At 40.1% G+C, this 17,868-nt stretch overlaps 1 protein-coding gene across 5 annotated transcripts in view; it reads left to right on the plus strand.

Annotated features, from left to right (window-relative positions):
* Positions 1-17,868, plus strand: part of ADAMTSL3 (ADAMTS like 3) — a 398,206-nt gene that overhangs the window by 148,442 nt on the left and 231,896 nt on the right. For all 5 annotated transcript variants that reach the window (XM_075558058.1, XM_075558055.1, XM_075558056.1 and 2 more), the window contains exon 5: positions 8,712-8,757. In XM_075558058.1, coding sequence (XP_075414173.1) covers positions 8,712-8,757 — 46 coding nt within the window. The remainder of the gene's footprint in view (positions 1-8,711; positions 8,758-17,868) is intronic.

A 17,868-nucleotide genomic window follows, 5' to 3' on the forward strand; every position in this document is an offset into this window, starting at 1 on the left:
ATTTGTCCTGCAAACTGTATGGCAGCCAGACTGTCTCTTTTTCTTGCAGAAGTTTCAAATTTGATATATTCTAGACAACTGCCGACCATGGGAAACACACGTTTAACTAATATTATTTGAAAATTAATATTTTTTATTCTTCAGAACACATACTCCTCAATCTTTAAGACATTAATATTTGAGTCAACGTATCAGCGAATGAGTGTACTAAATTATAGTGCTTTTGACTCCAGGGAAATTTTTATTAATGTTTTTAATGTATCCTCATGTGGTATCAACATATGTTTTTTATATATTCATAAACTTATGACTTCAAAATCTATTTCAGGGTGTTATGAATGTTGTAATGGGTAGAAAATACATGATTGTAAAATGATGTTCTTGGGTTTTTATATGCTTCTGATAACTATTAGCTGTTGTATATACTAATTAGAATGAAATTTAAAACTTAGAAGTGATATTTCTGCAACTCATTTGCTTTGAGCCAAAGGAATCAGGTCCAGAATAAGCTGACAAGTTCCTGCCTGGGGAATTTGGACTCCAGTGTCCTTAATGTTAGAATAACTTGCATTTCATTTTAGGCCCGTTTCATAAAGTGGCCTTTCATTTTCATACTGAATTGTAACAAGAGCATGCTACATCAATAAACCCACCAGTCAGTGGGTTCAGTGTGTGTTAGTCTCTGCAGAGTGAAGCAGACGGTTAAAAAAGTCAGCCAGATGTTTGAGTGAAAAAAACAACCCAACAACACCTCACTACTGACTTGTAAAAGTAGTTTAGAGATAATCGCCCTTGTGTCTTTATATCTACATCCTGGCACCTAGTAGGTTCACCACACACATTTGTTGTAGAAGGAAAAACAAAATCCAAAATGGTGCTTCGTCCTTTGTATCGTGAAATAAAATGCTCTCTTTTCCCATTTGGCTTTGTGGTGGTTGCAGTGGGATGTGCAGCAGAGATGGACTTGCCTATAGGCTTGTCTACTGCCTCCCAGCGAAACCAGTTGCTGCTGAGGTGACTCATACCCATGGTGACTCCCCATGTGTCAGAGGAGAACAAGGCTTTCAGCGGCTGGTTTTGCAGAAGCTCAGCACCAAGCGCTTTTTCCCCCCAAGGTGCCTCTGAGTGTACTCAAACCTTCAACGTTTCCATCAGCAGCTGAGTGCATTCACTGTACCACTTAGAGTCTCTTTGTTCTAGATAATTATTTTAGGATTAGGACACAGCAGAGGGTGGTGAGGGTGTTAACCAAGGCTATACAGTCCACTTAAGACTCTGAGCTACAGTCTTCAGCAACCATCGGCCATTCTGTCATTTCCTTTCAAGTTTTAAATTTCTTTTCTACAAAACTAGGCTGTGTGTGTGGAGGGGGGGAGGTTTACATGAAACATCTGAAATTAAACCCCTATTAAAAATGCATCTGAAAATTTTTTCTCAAGTGATCCACTGCTTTTCATGCAAAGGCAGACTTTGAGCAGTGTTTGGATCCCCGTGTTTAAGTCAGTCCGGGTTGTTAGTGGCTCAGATGGCTTCCACTCATCTCTTCCCCCTGTGGGTAAGTTCTACTCGGTGACACGGGGAACTGCTATGATTTGGGATTGGTGGCAATGTATTTGGTTGTTTCAAATTATTTTGACGGCTAGATAAATGAAAATACTCTTTAGATTGTGATGTTGTAATTTACCTGCCCCTTTAAAATCAGCATCCTATGATGTTTAGAGTGTGAAGTCAGAATGACAAAGGACAACTTTGTCAAGGAGTCCAGGACTGAAAAGGATGTTTGGAAACTGAGTGTGGTAGCAATTGTGCAATACTGCTGGACATGATCGAACTATGGAAGGATCTGATTTATGTACAGACTCCCAATTAAAAATAATTAAAAAAAACTTTTGGTTATCAGTTTCCTAACCTATTAGCCACTTTCTTCAGTTGGGGATTTCCCAAAATAAGTAGTCATTTAAATGACCCTTTAACTTTTCCTGTTATTTATTTTCTTCTTTGATCCATACGTAAAAGTCAGAAGGAAGCAAGTCATGTACGTGACTGCGTGCATTGCATGCCATGTCCCAGAATGGCAGCACCATTCCCACACGAGACAGAGCACCTTCTTTACCTCATCCTGCTTTTCCTTTCTACCTCCCCCGCCAGTGTAGTCTGAGGCTTCTTGAAAATGTAGAAGTTTCTTGTAAATCATTAAGACTTTCTTAATGTTGAGAGTAATAAACCAAGGACAAGTGACAAAACAAGGGGAGAGCTACAGTGATGACCTGGTTAGATGTTCCACTAAATCACATGTCAAGCGAATTTCATTCAAAAGAGGGCAGCTAATTGGTTTCATTGATTGTAGTTGAGAAACTGATCTCTACTCTTTAGGCAATGATTTTCCTTCTTTCATCAATCCCTTTAAAAAATAGTTTTATTGGCAGATGCTTCACCTATCAGACAATTTAATCATTCAAGAGTTGGGCAATCATCACAATCAATTTCAGAACATGTTCTTCTTGTACCCATTGCTGTCAGCTCCACAATTACCCCATCCTTCCCTGCTGTGCCCATAGGTAATTATAAATCTAGGACCTATCCTGGTTACATATACTGAAAATCACACAAAACACAGACAGGAAGCAAGCAAGCCAACAACAATGACTAGACAAACCATAAAGAAAATCAAAAGGACAGCAGAAGATATGAACACATGAAGCCACTTTAAGGTGGATTAAGAGGGAGATCACATGACAAGGTATTCCATTTAACCTAACTTCCTCTGTCATAATTGACTTTGCGATGTTCTCTGTCCGACAACAATGCTGCTCACGTCCCTTGACTATGGTCCGACGGTGTCCATCAACCTTAATTCACATGCGGACCTTCTGAGTAGATTTCAAATCTTGGTGGTTTTGCTTCTCTCGAGAACTCAACCTAACACAACAACACACTCGTAGCTAAATATATCCTGTCTACTGCTTTTAATTTCATTTCACCCCCTTTACACTGTAAGCCAGAGAAACAGCTCATGTCATGTACAAAAGCACTAAAATCAGACTTTTCCTCTGCAAGTCTGGATGTTAGTGGTCAATGCAACATGTCAACAGTTCTTAGGAAAAAGGATCATGGGAAAGAATATTATATCTTGCTGCACTGCCTTTCCTAATGGGAAACGCAAATACTTAGTAATATGCCAGTCACGTACCATTGTAGAGAAAATAAAGCCAACAGCAATGAAATAATAGCCAACAAAAAATAAACACTCACAAGTGAAAAGTCATCATCCTATAAAAAGGACTGGCGTTCATGGAACAATCAGAACGGAAATAATGAGAAGATTCATGGACTTGAAGAATGTATGTACCCAATGTCCCTAAACAACTTGGGTAAACATTGTTGACTAGGCCTACACTGCAGTGTTACCTTCAGTGAACACACAATCAAATGTTTTTTTTTTAAAAAGGAGTGATATTTATCCTTCACTTTTAGATGTGTTCCTAAATAATTTAAAGAGTTACGAGTAAGAAAACCTACGGATATTTTACAAATTATTACTGTCTTATAGAAAAAGAAGTGGATCCCTCGACCAATTGCTAGGTATTCATTTACTCACAAGAAATTGAAAATTCGGGTGGAGGGCATGTGGGGTGGAAAGAGGGAACTGATGACAAGAATCTACGTGTAGCCTCCTCCCTGGGGGAGGGACAGCAGAGAAGAGGGTGGGAGAGACGTCGGACAGTGTAACATGACAAAATAATAATTTATGAAGGGTTCATGAGGGAGAGGGGAGGGGGAGTGAGGGGGAAAATGAGCCGATATTAAGGGCTCAAGAAGAAGGCAAATGTTTTGAGAATGATGATGGCAACAAATGTACATATGCGCTTGACAATGAATGTATGTATGGATTGTGATAAAAATTGTACTAGCCCCCAATAAAATTATATAAAAAAAGAAATTGAAAACTTCACACAAAAATCTATTCTGTGACTGGTTATAGCAGTCTTTGGCCCCTCCACAGTTGTCATTTTTCTGATGAATGGATGTGTGTATCTAAATAATGGGATATTACTCAGCTTGCAACAACATGACTGACTGTCTGGCCCCCCAGCCATTGAGTCAATGCTGATTCCTATTGACCCCATAGGACAGGGTAGAACTGTGCCTGTGAGTTTCTGAGAGTGCAAATCTTCACAGGAGAAGAAGCCCCATGGAGCAGTGGGTGGTTTTAAACTGCTGACCTTGCAGTTAGTAGCCCAGTTCTTAACCACGATGTCACCCGGGCTCCTGCAACAACATAACTGAACCTTAAATGTATTAGGCTACATTAAGGAAGTCACACACAAACAACTGTATAGGGTATGATGCCATTTCTAGGATATTCTGGCAAAAGGTAAAAGTAAAGGGACAAGAACCAGATCGGTGATCACCATGGCCTAAGGGTGGAAGGAGAGCAACATGCGGGAATTTGGGGGATGATAAATCATTTCTTATGTTGATTGTGGTAGTGTTTATAAGACTCTATGGATTTGTCAAAACTCATAAAATTGCACACCAAACAAAAATGAATTTTACTGTGTATAAATTTTAAAAGTAGAGCAAAGGGAAACATCTCAAAGAACCATAATAGATAATATCTGTACAATGGATTATTGTGCAGTTACTAAAACAAGTGTTCCAATGAATTATTCATGAGGTGGCAGAATGCATGGAGCAGTAGAGAATTCTGAGATACAAATACTATATGGTTTAAACTTGTCATAAAAAGGTAAATCACGATAGAAACATGGAAATATAAAATACAAAAATCTTAAAAGTAAAGATCTTTACTGATGGAATGTTGTGATGGATACCTCCTTAGCACATTACTAGTTCTCAATTCACTGATTTTGTAATCAACAAAAATGCAATTATAAAAAATATATATGTTAGTGGTGCCAACCACACTTATCCACACTTACAGACCATCTCTCTCTCTCTTTTGCCTCTTTTTCTTGTACATCATATTGTTAGTCATAGAGGTACATACAAGAGTAATACTGTTAAGCAGTACTTAGTGTTGCAGCACATAGTTTTCTGTGCTATCGTTCACAGATATTTACTTGTAGATGTTCAATTGTATAGTTTATTATTCAAAATACAGCTTGTTGGATGTAGTTTAAATTAAATCAGTCAGGGCCTTACGCTGCTTGAATAAATGGGCCCAAACACAAATGGGTTTGCTTAAGTCCATGGACAGATCCAGGAAACAGTGGGATGTTACCAGGGAGGTGGCAATGAAAAGGTGTTACAGTAAAGAGAAGGATCCCATAGCCAATTCTCACTAATTTTCTCACTCAAATGTCATTGCTCCATGAATAATCCAGATGATCCCGATCATTTCCCTAGTGGAGTTACCACCCCAAATGACCAAAATGGCAGTGGCGCCTGCTTTCCTTCATTGTTCAAATTACTTTTTATGATTTGCGTGTATATTTATTTATTTATTTTAAATCATTTTATTGGGGGTTCGTACAATTCTTATCACAGTCCATACATACATACATCCACTGTGTCAAGCACATATGTACATTTGTTGCCATCATCATTCTCAAAACATTTGCTTTCTACTTGAGCCCTTAATATCGGCTCCTCCTTTTCCCCCCTCCCTTTCCCTTCCCCCCTCCCTCATGAACCCTTCATAAGTCATAAATTATTATTATTTTGTCATATGTTACACTGTCTGATATCTCCCCCTGCCCTCTTCTCTGCTGTCCCTCCCCCAGGGAGGAGGCTATACATAGATTCTTGTCATCAGTTCCCCCTTTCCACCCCACATTCCCTCCACCCTCCAGGCATCGCCACTCTCACCACTGGACCTGAAGGGTCATCTGCCCTGGATTCCCTGTTTCCAGTTGCTATCTGTACCAGAGTGCATCCTCTGGTCCAGCCAGATTTGTATTGACATATGTTACTCATTCCAGTATATCCCTTCCCTTCCCACACAGCTCCATTGTTCAATCCCATCTGGTGGGGCAATACAGTCATCAATGCTATAACTCTCCTCTCACCCTCTTGTTCTTGCTCACCCCCTCACTTCCCGTACCCTCAGGGAACCCCTTGTCCTGTCACTGTCTCTGAGGGGTCATCTATCTTGAATACCATGTACTGAATGATCTTAAATGTACTAATGAATGTATGCAAGCCTAACATGACCAATGAGGTATATCATGTATGGACCACAATAATAAGGGGAAGTCTTAAAGAACTAGGGGATAGTTATGTGGCTCATCAATGACACACCGATCCCTGGATTTATCCTCCTTTCCATGAGGCTCTTCTAAGAGAGACTGTCCAGTTGTCTTGCTGGGGACTTTGAGTTTCACTACATCCATGCTCCTTCATACCAATTTCGATGCTTGTTTTTTGAACTTCTGATACCTCTTTCCATCAACATCTCAGGTTCACACAGGCTGCTGTGCTTCTTCCATGTAGGCTTTGTTTCTTCCCTGCTAGATGGCTCCTTGTTTAACTCTAAAGCTTTAAGACCAGATGCTATAGCTTTTGATAGCTGGGCACCATCAGCTTTCTTCACTATACTTGCTTATGCACCCTTTTTTTCTTCAGTGATCATGTCAGGGAGGTGGGTATCATAGTGTAACATTATTAAAACAAACCTTACATATGTATTAAACGGCCTTTGTGGCAAAGAGAGTTAAGCTTTTGAATGTTAAATGAAAGCTCGGTGGTTCGAATCCACCAGTCTCTCCAAAGAAGAAAGAAGCAGTTTGCTTCCATAAAGATTTGCAACCTCAAAATCCTATAGAATGGTTCTTCTGTGTGCTAAAAACGACCACATACCAGGGGTTTGGTTTTTTTTGGGGGGGGGGGGTATTAAAATATATCTATAGGTCCATGTATAATATTTCCAATCCCCCCCAAACAAATAAAGATCAGCTTTAGAAGGACACGTGTGATAAAAGGTAATAACAATGAAAAATATATTAAAAATGAGGCATTCAACTTATGTCAGAAATGATTTATTATGGAATCATGGAACCTTGTAAGCCAGTGACTACTTGTAATGAGTTATATGTTGCTGAATTGGACTCTTAACTTTTATTTCAAAGCGACTCACATATTTAAATCATTCCCTGAAAAATGATCTCAGATATGCTTTAAATAGTTTCTGTTCATACAAGACTGTTTTAAAACAACATTTGAATTTGATCTGTTGACTTTTAGTTCAAGATGATGATTTAAGCCCATGTGTCTAACTTTCGTCCCTCTAAAATTGCCATTGAATTAATTTTTTTTAAATGAATCAATCAACCTAACTGCCATCGAGTCGATTGCAACTCATAGTGACCCTATAAGACAGCATAGAACTGCCCTTGTGAGTTTCTGGGGCTGAATCTTTGCTGGTGACTTAGAACTGCTGCTCTTGCAATTAGCCACCCAAGGTGGGACTATTAACCCCCTGGGGGCCTTACAAAACATAATGAGAACAAAGAACATAACTCAAAGCAAAAAATCACCAATAGTTCTATGAAGAACCCGATACCCTTAAGGAGCTTCTGTAAAAGATGGAGCAGCGAGCAGCAAACAGAGAACAGTACCTACCAGATGCTTGTTAAAAGACCAATAGGAAAAGGTAGCTTGGGAAGTAAGTGACAGGATCCCAGAGAAAGTGGCTGAAGGATCAGGCAATTCTTATGGGACGACTCTTGACACTGTAGGAGCTCCGGTGGCGTCGTGGGTTACATATTGGGTAGCTAACCCCAAGGTCAGCAGTTCACCACCACCCCCTCCAGCCTGATCACAGGGAAGAGATGAGACTTCCTACTTTTGAAAAGACTGACACCCTTGGAAATCACAGGGGACCGTTCCTCTCTCTATATAGGGCTGCTGAGTCAACATTCACTCCAGGGCAGTGAGTATTGAATTTTCTCCAGCCTATAAATGACATCGGCTCTTACCAGTGTCCATGTAGTATCTCAAGAGAGTGTCCCCCACACTGATTTCTAGTTCCCATTTAGTACGGCCAATGGTAGAAGTACCTGCAAGTGGCATATTACATATGGATACGTGTGCAGATTAGAGGAGGCCAGTACGCTCCTAGCTAAGCTGGGTTTGCTTCACTAGGCGAGAAAGAGGAATCAAGTAGCCCCAGCAGGGAATTGAGCGATACTGTGAAGCATTGAATGCTAACCAGGAGGTCAGTGGTTCAAACCCACCAGCCATACGACAGGGAAAAGATGAGGCAGTCTGCTTCTACAAAGGTTAAGTCTTCGAAACCCGATGGACCAGTTCTACTCAGTTTGATAACATCAATACGAGTCTGAACCTTGGCAGTGAGTTTGGTTTGGGGCGTGGGCAAGGAATTGCTACACAAATGCATATATTTGTAGTGTTCCTTTTTTCCTAAGAGGAAAAATATACATATACATTTGCCCATGCAGATGCACTTATACATTAATTTTAGTAGTTATATGGGCCCTGGGTAAGACTTTTCTCGTGATTACTGATACTGCATTAGGTGGAGAGAATTAACTCTCTCTTTAAGTCCGATACTCTTCCAGGAGCCTTTTGGATCTCCTGATTCTTGAAAGGTATTTCTTAAGATCTGAACTTTGGATCTTTGGAGTAATGTGCACTGTTAACATTTTACAGGAAACCAGTGCCTTGTTTTTGCTTTTTGTGATGCTGGCCATTTCAATGAAATCATTCTTTTCTTTTTCCTTGATTAGGAACTGTGAAGGGCAGAATATTCGCTACAAGACATGCAGCAATAATGTAAGTTCTATAATAAAAAAGACAAACTCCAATAAAATGTGTTCGTGGTTTAAGTTATAATCTCAAATTGGTCCCCTGGTACCCTTTGTGGAAAATGTGGATATTTTTTTCATTTACAACAGGTTTGTATATCTAATGCCTTCTGTTTATACTATGAAGGCTTACGCTATTTGACATTTAGGATCTAATTGGGTAAGTATTGAATAATTCCTGGATTCGTAAAAAGAATGCATATCTGTATGTTTTCACATTTCATCGTGCCCTCACGCTCTAAGATATAGGCAGCTAATGTGTGATTATCTTTCTTTTGCAGACAAGGGAGCTGAGGCTGAGGTACACACGTGTATTTTCTGTGAAGGTCACATAGGAAGAGTATTCCTATGTGAATTAGACTAGTCTAGTGCCTCTCTGGAGGCTGGGGGTGGTACATTCTCTGGATTGGCTGCTCACTGAAACATTGGAGCTTTGTGGCCACTCAGGAGTGGCTCTGAGGAAAGGTCTGCTGGTGACGTTTTTAAAAATGTAGGTGCCCTTCAGGCATTTATTAGTTGGAAAGGAACTTTATAATGCTAGAGGGCCTGTGTGGCTGAGAGGCCAAGGACCAGCAGGCGGTGTGTGTGCCCGCCAGCGTGACTGATACGACGCACTGTAGACTGAAGCACACTCGCCTTCCTGTTTTCTCACCCTGACGTCCTGTAACCTGCTGGCTTTTGTAGTAAATCGTGCGTGGTGTCCATGAGTTTTGTGTGGCCTTCGCAGCAGATGATCAAACTCAGCAGAGAGTTAGAAGGAAGGCTGGTATCAGAATAGGGGAGCGAAGGTTGGAGGTTGGCGGTAGGTCTGACGTCAGCCTCACTGAGGTCAGCCTTGGGCTTCTGTGGGGTCACACGCTCCTTCCTTTTGTGCAGCCAGAGCGGGTCAGGTGTGGATTCTGCTGTTAACGGGCGAGATCAACCCCACCACTCGATTAACAATTCAAGTCTTTATTATACAGCTGGACTGAGAGTAGGCTAGTGCCTGGGAAACCTCTTGATCCCACCAAAGACATTCCAGACTTTTCATGGAGTTCAAAGGGAGGGGTATTGTAGCCGTTAGCCATTCTTATCGGCTTGGCAGGGGAAAGGGGTTGGTGGGAACGGCACAGCTGCAGGTGCTACATTAGATAGTACATATTTCTTGATAACTGGGCAGCCAGAATTTGGAGACATCTCAGGAGAGTCGAGGTCTTGTTGGAAGAGCCGAGAGAGGGAGGAGGATAAGAGGGGACTAACTGCTAGCAGGGGGTAAAGGCAGTTTGAAACAAGAGCGAGTTCTTCATGTTCAGCTGGGTGACTACAGTTCCCACATCATTTCCTTATAAGGTAGTGATAATTCTGACATAGCTGGTTCACAGGTGATGCCGAACGACAGTGAAAATACCTGGTAAACTATAAAGCACTACCCAGCTGTAAGGTTCTTAATCAGGGACCTGGAAACAGAAGTCCGTTTAAAGTACCGTCATGCAAAAGAAATGGAATTTATTAGATGGATGCTTCAGTATTTCGTGAAATTTAAGTAAAAGCTGGTCTTAGGTGGCTGGACCCAGGAATCAAAAAGGGAGGGAACCCGGATACTCAACCCCGCTTAAAATGCATGATTTCTGAATCTCTCCTTCTCCCTTTATGCCTGACTAATTTATTTTCTCGGCTGTGGAAACTGATTTGTTAAACAACTTTTCAAAGACCCATGCTAGGCCCAGATTGATGGAGCTTCTCAGCTCCAGTCTGAAAACTAACCAATGAAAACTTCTGTAGCCATTCTACAGCCCTGGCAAAGACTGACTTGGTGCAGGTAAGGTGTGTGCTGGGTCACACATGCAAACCTGGCCAGCCTTTCAGCAAGGACTGAGGCTAAATTGTCAGACCAGACGGGTCCCTGCAAAGACACTCCTGCTAATTTTGTGACCCTTCATTGGTTTATAGCACTTAGGCAGGCAGTTAGATAGCTGGCATGTTCTGTCCCTAGTGAGCGCTGGCCACATTTGTGAATCTAATGCAAGGAAGTCCTTTGCTTATACTTTCTTGCTTTGATTTCAAAACATCACAAAGAAAACAGACCATGGCTGTGTGCAGAGGAAACGTGCAATTTTATCATTAATGATTAGCCCTGTGGTGCAGTAGTTCAGTACTCAGTTGTTGACCCGAAGATTGGAAGTTCAAGCCCACCGCCTGCTCTGTAGGAGAAAGATGTGACAGTCTGCTTCCATAAAGAGTTCCAGATTTGGAAATCCTCTGGGGCAGTTCTACTCGGTGCTATATGGTTTCTGTGGGGCAGAATCTGTAAGACAGAAGTGGGGTTTTTTGTTTGTTTGTTTGTTTCACAAGGGATTATTTCTATGGCTGGATTGAGGACACGGTACTTATCCAACAGAGAAAGATGATCCGTCATCAGTTCTCTTCAAATCATTTGTTGATTCGAAAAGTGTGTTCTGGGTTAAGATTGAATCTTTTGAGACAATGAAAATGCGCATACAATATAGGATTGATAACAAAGGCATTAACCAGAGCGTAGATACGTATTGAATTGGGGGCAGGGGGAGGTGAGAATAAACAAACAAAATGTTGTTGGTGAAAAAAACAAAGTGGCCAACTCCATGGAAGCACAAACAACAAAGACCTCTGATGTAATGCGGTGGGATGGAAAGGAGATTTCTGTATGCACTATGGTTGTTAGGTGAGGTCTAGTCTGCTCCAACCGTGGCAACCCTGTGTACAACAGAATGAAACTGCACCGCACTGGGCCATCCTCACATCTGTTACGTCTGAGCCCATTATTGGGGACACTGTGTCAATCCAGCTCATCAGGGATATTCTTCTGCTCTGACCCGCTGCTTTATTAAGAACAAGGATCTACATATAACCCCCTTCCAGGGGGACGGTCCACAGAAAAGTGGGTGAAGGGAGACACTGGTCAGTATAAGACATAGAAAAATAATAATAATTTATAAATTATGAAGGGTTCATGATGGAGGGAGGAAAAAGTGAGGAGCTGATAACAAGGGTTCAGGTAGAAAGAAAAATTTTTGAGAAAGATGATAGCAACATATATACAAATGTGCTTGACGCAATGGATGGATGGATGGATTGTGATTAGAGCTGTACAAGCCCCCAGTAAAATGATAAAAAAAGAAAAAGAATAATGTCTTTTTCCAGGGACTGGCCTCTCCTGATAACCTGTCTGAAGTACATGGGACAAAGTCTTAGCATTCTTGCTTGTAAGGAGCCTTCTTGCTGTGCTTCCTTCATGACAGGTTCGTTTGTTCTTCTGGCAATCCATGGTACTTTCAGTGTTCTTCACCGATGCGCAATTCAAATAAGTGGACTCCTCAGTGGTCTCTCTGATTCACTGACCAGCTTCCATGCGCATCTGTGACCACTGAGAATGCGTCAGTTTTGGTCAGGTGCACCTTAGCCCCTAAGTGACATTCTTGCTTTTTATATTTTACTGACCTTGTGCAGCAGATTTACCTAGTGAACTTATTATTTGGTTTCTTAACTGTTGCTTCCGTGAACTTTGTGGATCGAAGCAAAATGAAATCCTTGACATCTTCAGTGTGTTCTCAGTATATCACGACATTGTCTATTGGGTCACTGGTGAGTGTTTTTGATTTCTTTACATTGAGTTGTAATCCATACTGAAATCTATAATCTTTGATCTTCATCAGTAGGTGCTTTGAGTTCTCTTCATGGTCAGCAAGCAATATTACCTATCGTTTGCTATGATCCACACAGTCTAATACCTCTGTGTGGTCAATTCAACACTAGTAAACATCTTTGAACTAGTCTCTGCTTTCAGCCAAAGTTCACCTACCATCAGCATTGACATTCTTCATTCCATGACCTCTCCTGAATCCAGCTTGGATTTCTGGCAACTCCCTGTCAGTATACTACTAGAACCATTTGGAAATTACTTTCAGCAAAGCTGCTTGCATGTGATATTAATGATATTGTTGCTAATATCTATATACTGTTAGGATACCATTCTTTGGAATGGGCACAAATATGGGTCTCTTCTTGGCAAGTATCCCAAACCAAAAACTAAACTCAGTATCATCCAGTCAATTCCGACTCATAGTGACCCTGCCTAGGGTCTCCAAGGCTGTAACTGTTGATCAGCTTCATCTGTACCCTTAGGGCAATGGTGGGTTTAAATTGCCAGCCTTGCAGTAAGTAGTCCAGTACCTACCTGACAGTGACAGGCTTCCAGATTTCATAGTATTAGTGAGTTCTTCCAGAACTACATCAGGTTGTTGAAACATTTCACTTGGTATTCCGTCAGTTCCTGGAGCCTTGTTTTTCACTCTTTCAGTGCAACGTGGACCTCCTCCCTCCCACCATCAGATTTTGATCACATGCTACCTCTTGAAGTGGTTGAATGTCAAACAATTCTTTTTGATACAGTGATTCTTCACTCCTTTTGTCTTCTTTTGATGCTTCTGATATCATCCAATATTTTGCCCACAGAATTCTTGAATATTAAAACTTGGAGCTTGAATTTTTTCTTGGTTCCTTCCAGCTTGAGTCACGCTGAATGTGTGCTTCCCTTTGGGCTTTCTGTCCCCACGCGTTTGCACATTGCGTTACAGTGACTGACTCTGTCTCCTCCAGCTGCCTTTCAGAAGCTTTCAATGAGTTCCTTTCCTCCGTTCATTCTTCCCTTTGCTTTAGCGCCTCTGATCACGAGCAAGTGTCAGTCTTTATTGACACCCACATTGGTCTTTGCTTTCCGTCCTGTCTTTTTAATGGTCTTTTACTTAATGTGTGCTGCTGCTCCTGATGATGCAACTCCTGTGTGTTCGGTCATCCGTGTGCAACGTGCCAGATCTCGTCTTGAGACGGTCTCTGAATTCAGAAGGGATACGCTCAGTGTGTGTTTCACACTTGCTTTCATTTTCTTCAGCTCTAACCTGAACTTGACGATGAGCACTTGATGATCTGTTTCACAGTTGGCCCTGGCCTCGTTTTGGCTGCTCATACCGAGCTTTGCCGTCATCTCTTCCCACAGATGTCGTCCATTTGATTCTCGTGGATTCCATCTGGCGAGGTTGCCAGTTATGTCATACAAAGGGGGATATTTGAAAGGAAGTCGTTTTTTTTTTTTGCAAAAATCTACCATGTAATTCCCAGCTTCATTTCTGTTATCAAGGCCAAATTTATCAACTGTTGTTCCTCCCTCTTTGCTTCCAGCTTTTGCATTTCAATTCCAATCATTACCCTGCATATTGACTGAATGATGATAAATTTCACATTGAAGAAGCTGAGAGAATCTTTCGATTTCTTCATCACAAAAAAATGCTATTCCATTCTTTTTGAAGTTGTCATTTCCAGTATAATAAGCCATATCATTATCTTATTCAAAATGGCCAATACCAGTCCATTTTAATTCATTAATGCCTAGGATATTGATATTTAGATGTTCCAGTTCATTCTGACAACCTCTAATTTTCCTAGAGTCATATTCCATGTATTCCACATTCCAATTATTAATGAATATTTTTTCTCATTTTGAATCATGCCACATCAGCAGGCCCTAAAGCTTTGCTGGCTCTATGCTATTAGGTTGGTTCTACTTTAAGGAGGCAATTCTTCCCCAATCATATTTTGAGTACTTCGAACCTGAGGAGTTTATTCCCCATGTCCCCCTGCTGCTGATAAGGTTTTAAGTAGCTAGGTTTTTTTCAGATGTACACCACCTGTTCCTTCCTCCTAGTCTGTTCCTAGTCTGGAAGCTCTGCTGAGACCTGCCCTACTATGTACTAACGCTAGGGAATAACAAGGCCCCCGCTTCATTTCTTGTTGTGTGATTTTATGTGCATACGTACCCTCCCCACCCCTCTCCAATGGAAAAAAAAAGAATTTAAAAGGGATTACTTTAAAAGCTTCTCTTGCACTTCACGAAACACTTTTTCAAGTGTTATATTCTGAAAACTATGAAGTTATTTCATATCTATGAGAAAGTTTCATGGAAAAATTCTATTATCTTCCAAGTCCAATTTTCCCATGAACTTTTTGAAGGACCTTGTGTTTATTGAAACAACCAAAAGTCAAATATCTTCAAAGAGTCAAAAAGAATTTTGATATTTGGCTTCTTTCACTCAGCCTTTGTTTTTGAGATTCATTCATATTGCTGCATTTATCAAAAGTTCTCTTCTATTTTATGGACAGATAATAACGTACTGACTCACTTATGTGTTGATGGACTTTTGGGGTGTTTTGATCTGAGGCTATTATCAATGAACATTTGTGCATCGATACGTGTGTAGTTAGGGTTTCATGTTGCATGGGGGACAGTAGAAGTGGGATATTTGGGTTGCATGTTAGTGTGATCATTCAAAAATGGGTCCCAAAATGACTTTGGAAGTTATTCATAGCTATTTCAGATAAATAGTTTTCCCACTCACCATACATCAAAATTATTCCCAACTATACGAAAGAGTTAAATATAGTTGCTTAATTATAAAAGAACTAAAAATACATTTAAATATTGATCTGTGTTCAGGGTGGTAAAAGCTTTTCTAACTTTTGTCCTATCTCTAAACCTCATTGCGTAGACAGTGTCCAGTCGGTCACCTAAATTGTTGATCTGTATAAATCAATAATCCGTGTATTTTGGTCTAAAAACTGTCCTATCCATGTGTACTTTCTTTGTCTCAACAATATTTTAAATTTTATACCTTTGGCTAAATTAGCTGTAATATCAATAAATTAGCTGTAATTTAGAATGTCCTTTAATAAAATAATGATGTCTTTAAAGTGAGTCAGGGATCAAGTAGAAACCATAGCAGCGGTAGTCTTTATCTAAGAGCAATTAGTTCTTAGAGCATGACTTTACTCAATGCCTGAAAGGATCCCCGAAGACACAGACGCTACAGCAAAGTGAGGTAACGAAAGCAGGTAATGCCTGGCTATCAGAAAGAATAGCATCTGGGGTCTCAAAGGCTTGTCTTTAAAAGAAGCAGTCATTTAAGTGAGGCATCAATGAAGACACACCCCAGCCTCTGTGATCCAAGAATTGTAAATAATAAAAACCTAATCTGGAGGAGGGAATGGTATTGGAGCTTAAATTATTAATACCCAATCTGTAGAAGACTAAGACTGACAGTGAAATCCCAAAACCTTTTTCAGGGCCCCCCCAAGAAGATTAAGCCTCTGGTGAATGCCCTCTGATTCTGGACCAGGGATAGGAGAGAACTTGTTATCTGGCAGCGTACATTGTAGGGTGAATTAGGTTATCTGACATTGGAGGGTGAATTATTCCAGTTGTAATTAGGTCAAAGCATGACATCTTGTCTTTTTTATCTCCCTCTAGATCCAATATATAATTGTTCCAGTTTTTAATATTGCCTGTTTTGTTTTGGATTGAATGTTTAATATATTTCATTCTGGCATTGTTGGGCTGTCTGTGTTTTGATTTAAATTTGTATGTTTTTCTGTATATTAAACTGAGGATAAGTAAACATATAGAGACACTGGGATGAATAGTTTCAAAAGGACGTGGCAGGGGAGAAGGGAAGGAAATGGAGAGCTACCAATGAATATAAGGAAGGAAAAATATCCTGGAATTGGTTATATAGCTCTTAAGAATATAGTTGAACTATTGAAATGTATGATATGTGAATTATTATGTCTATGAAATGGTTAAAATAAATAAAACAATTAATTAAAAAGCTTTTCTAACCCCTCTGGAAATAAAGGGAAATATAATAGAGTTGACTACATGAAAATGTGACTTTTCTAAGTATCAAAAATCAAATCAAATTGGAAAAACTTATCCAACATAGATGATACAAGTTGATAACTTCACTGTGCACAGATCTGTTAAAAAGATAATAAAGTAAATTTATAAATAAATGAATAAAGGAAATAATAAAAGAACGTTTTGAAGAATTAATACTGAACATGAAAAGATACTGAAACTAAGAAATAAAAAAATAAAACTTGTGAATTGATGTGTTTTGCTGTATGTAGCCTCACCAATAGCAACAAAATAAATAAATAATTTAAATCAATGCCAATTAATACAGTGGAATTCTATTTAACATGTGTGATTAGCAGTTTAGAAAAGTAAAGCCTCTGCACCTGGAAGAGAAAAGGACACGCATGTAACCTGACAATGATATCACCTTCTGGAGGGCAAAGCCCATGGCACCTTCATATCCTTTGACTGGGAAATTTTGTCTTCAGAAATTTGTCCTTGGAAACTCACTGACGATTTGTGTAAAGATTTTGAAACAAAAAATCTTAATTTACTATTTCCCCAAATACTTATAATGAACATTTATTATATTAATAATAAGAGAAAACATATGAAACTATTTTATTTAATTAGGAATTTTGTATAACAAAGGTAGATTTTGAATGGCAAAGTAATACTTTTGCCATCTAGCATCTTTAATCCTTCAGAAATATCTGGTGGAAGGAATCAGTAATTTAGTTAAAAGACCCCCCTGAGTCATCAAGACTTATAAAACACTTTCTTTTTCCTTCTCTATGATCATGAGAACTCTCTAGAGAATTTACTCAGAATTTATTTACTCCTCTTTTAGACAGAATTTAAGCAATCTAAATGATCTGCTATAGTCATTTGGAACCAAGTACTTGGTGCCAGCAGAGAATGGTGGTGGACCCCTGATAACAGAGAGACAAAGCAAATGAATTATCTAGACAACAGCTGTGTTAGGCCCGGGTGACTAAATAAACAAACCCAGTGACACTCATATATATGTGTGAGAGAGGGCTTTGTGTCAAGAAGAAATTGTGTATCAATTCAACATCCCAGCCCCTTCCAACTCAAGTCCACAAGTCTAAAACTAGTTCATAAGTTCCTCTTCAGACTCACATACAATGAGGCAGAATGCAGGAAGATCACAGACCAGTGTGTGCAAAGTCTTGTGGATCCAGTGGCAGTGGGAGGATCCCCAGGGCTCTCTTGGGTTTCAGAGTGGTGGCTCTTCAATAGAGGGGTGAATGCAGAGAGAGGGGGGAGGTTCTCAGGATCCTCCTTATGAGAAGGCCATGTCCACCAGGAGGTACTTCAGGCTGTGACCTCATTGACAGGCTAGACGCCACCCCT

The sequence above is a fragment of the Tenrec ecaudatus genome, chromosome 9, assembly GCF_050624435.1.
Source record: "Tenrec ecaudatus isolate mTenEca1 chromosome 9, mTenEca1.hap1, whole genome shotgun sequence".
Taxonomy (NCBI): domain Eukaryota; kingdom Metazoa; phylum Chordata; class Mammalia; order Afrosoricida; family Tenrecidae; genus Tenrec; species Tenrec ecaudatus.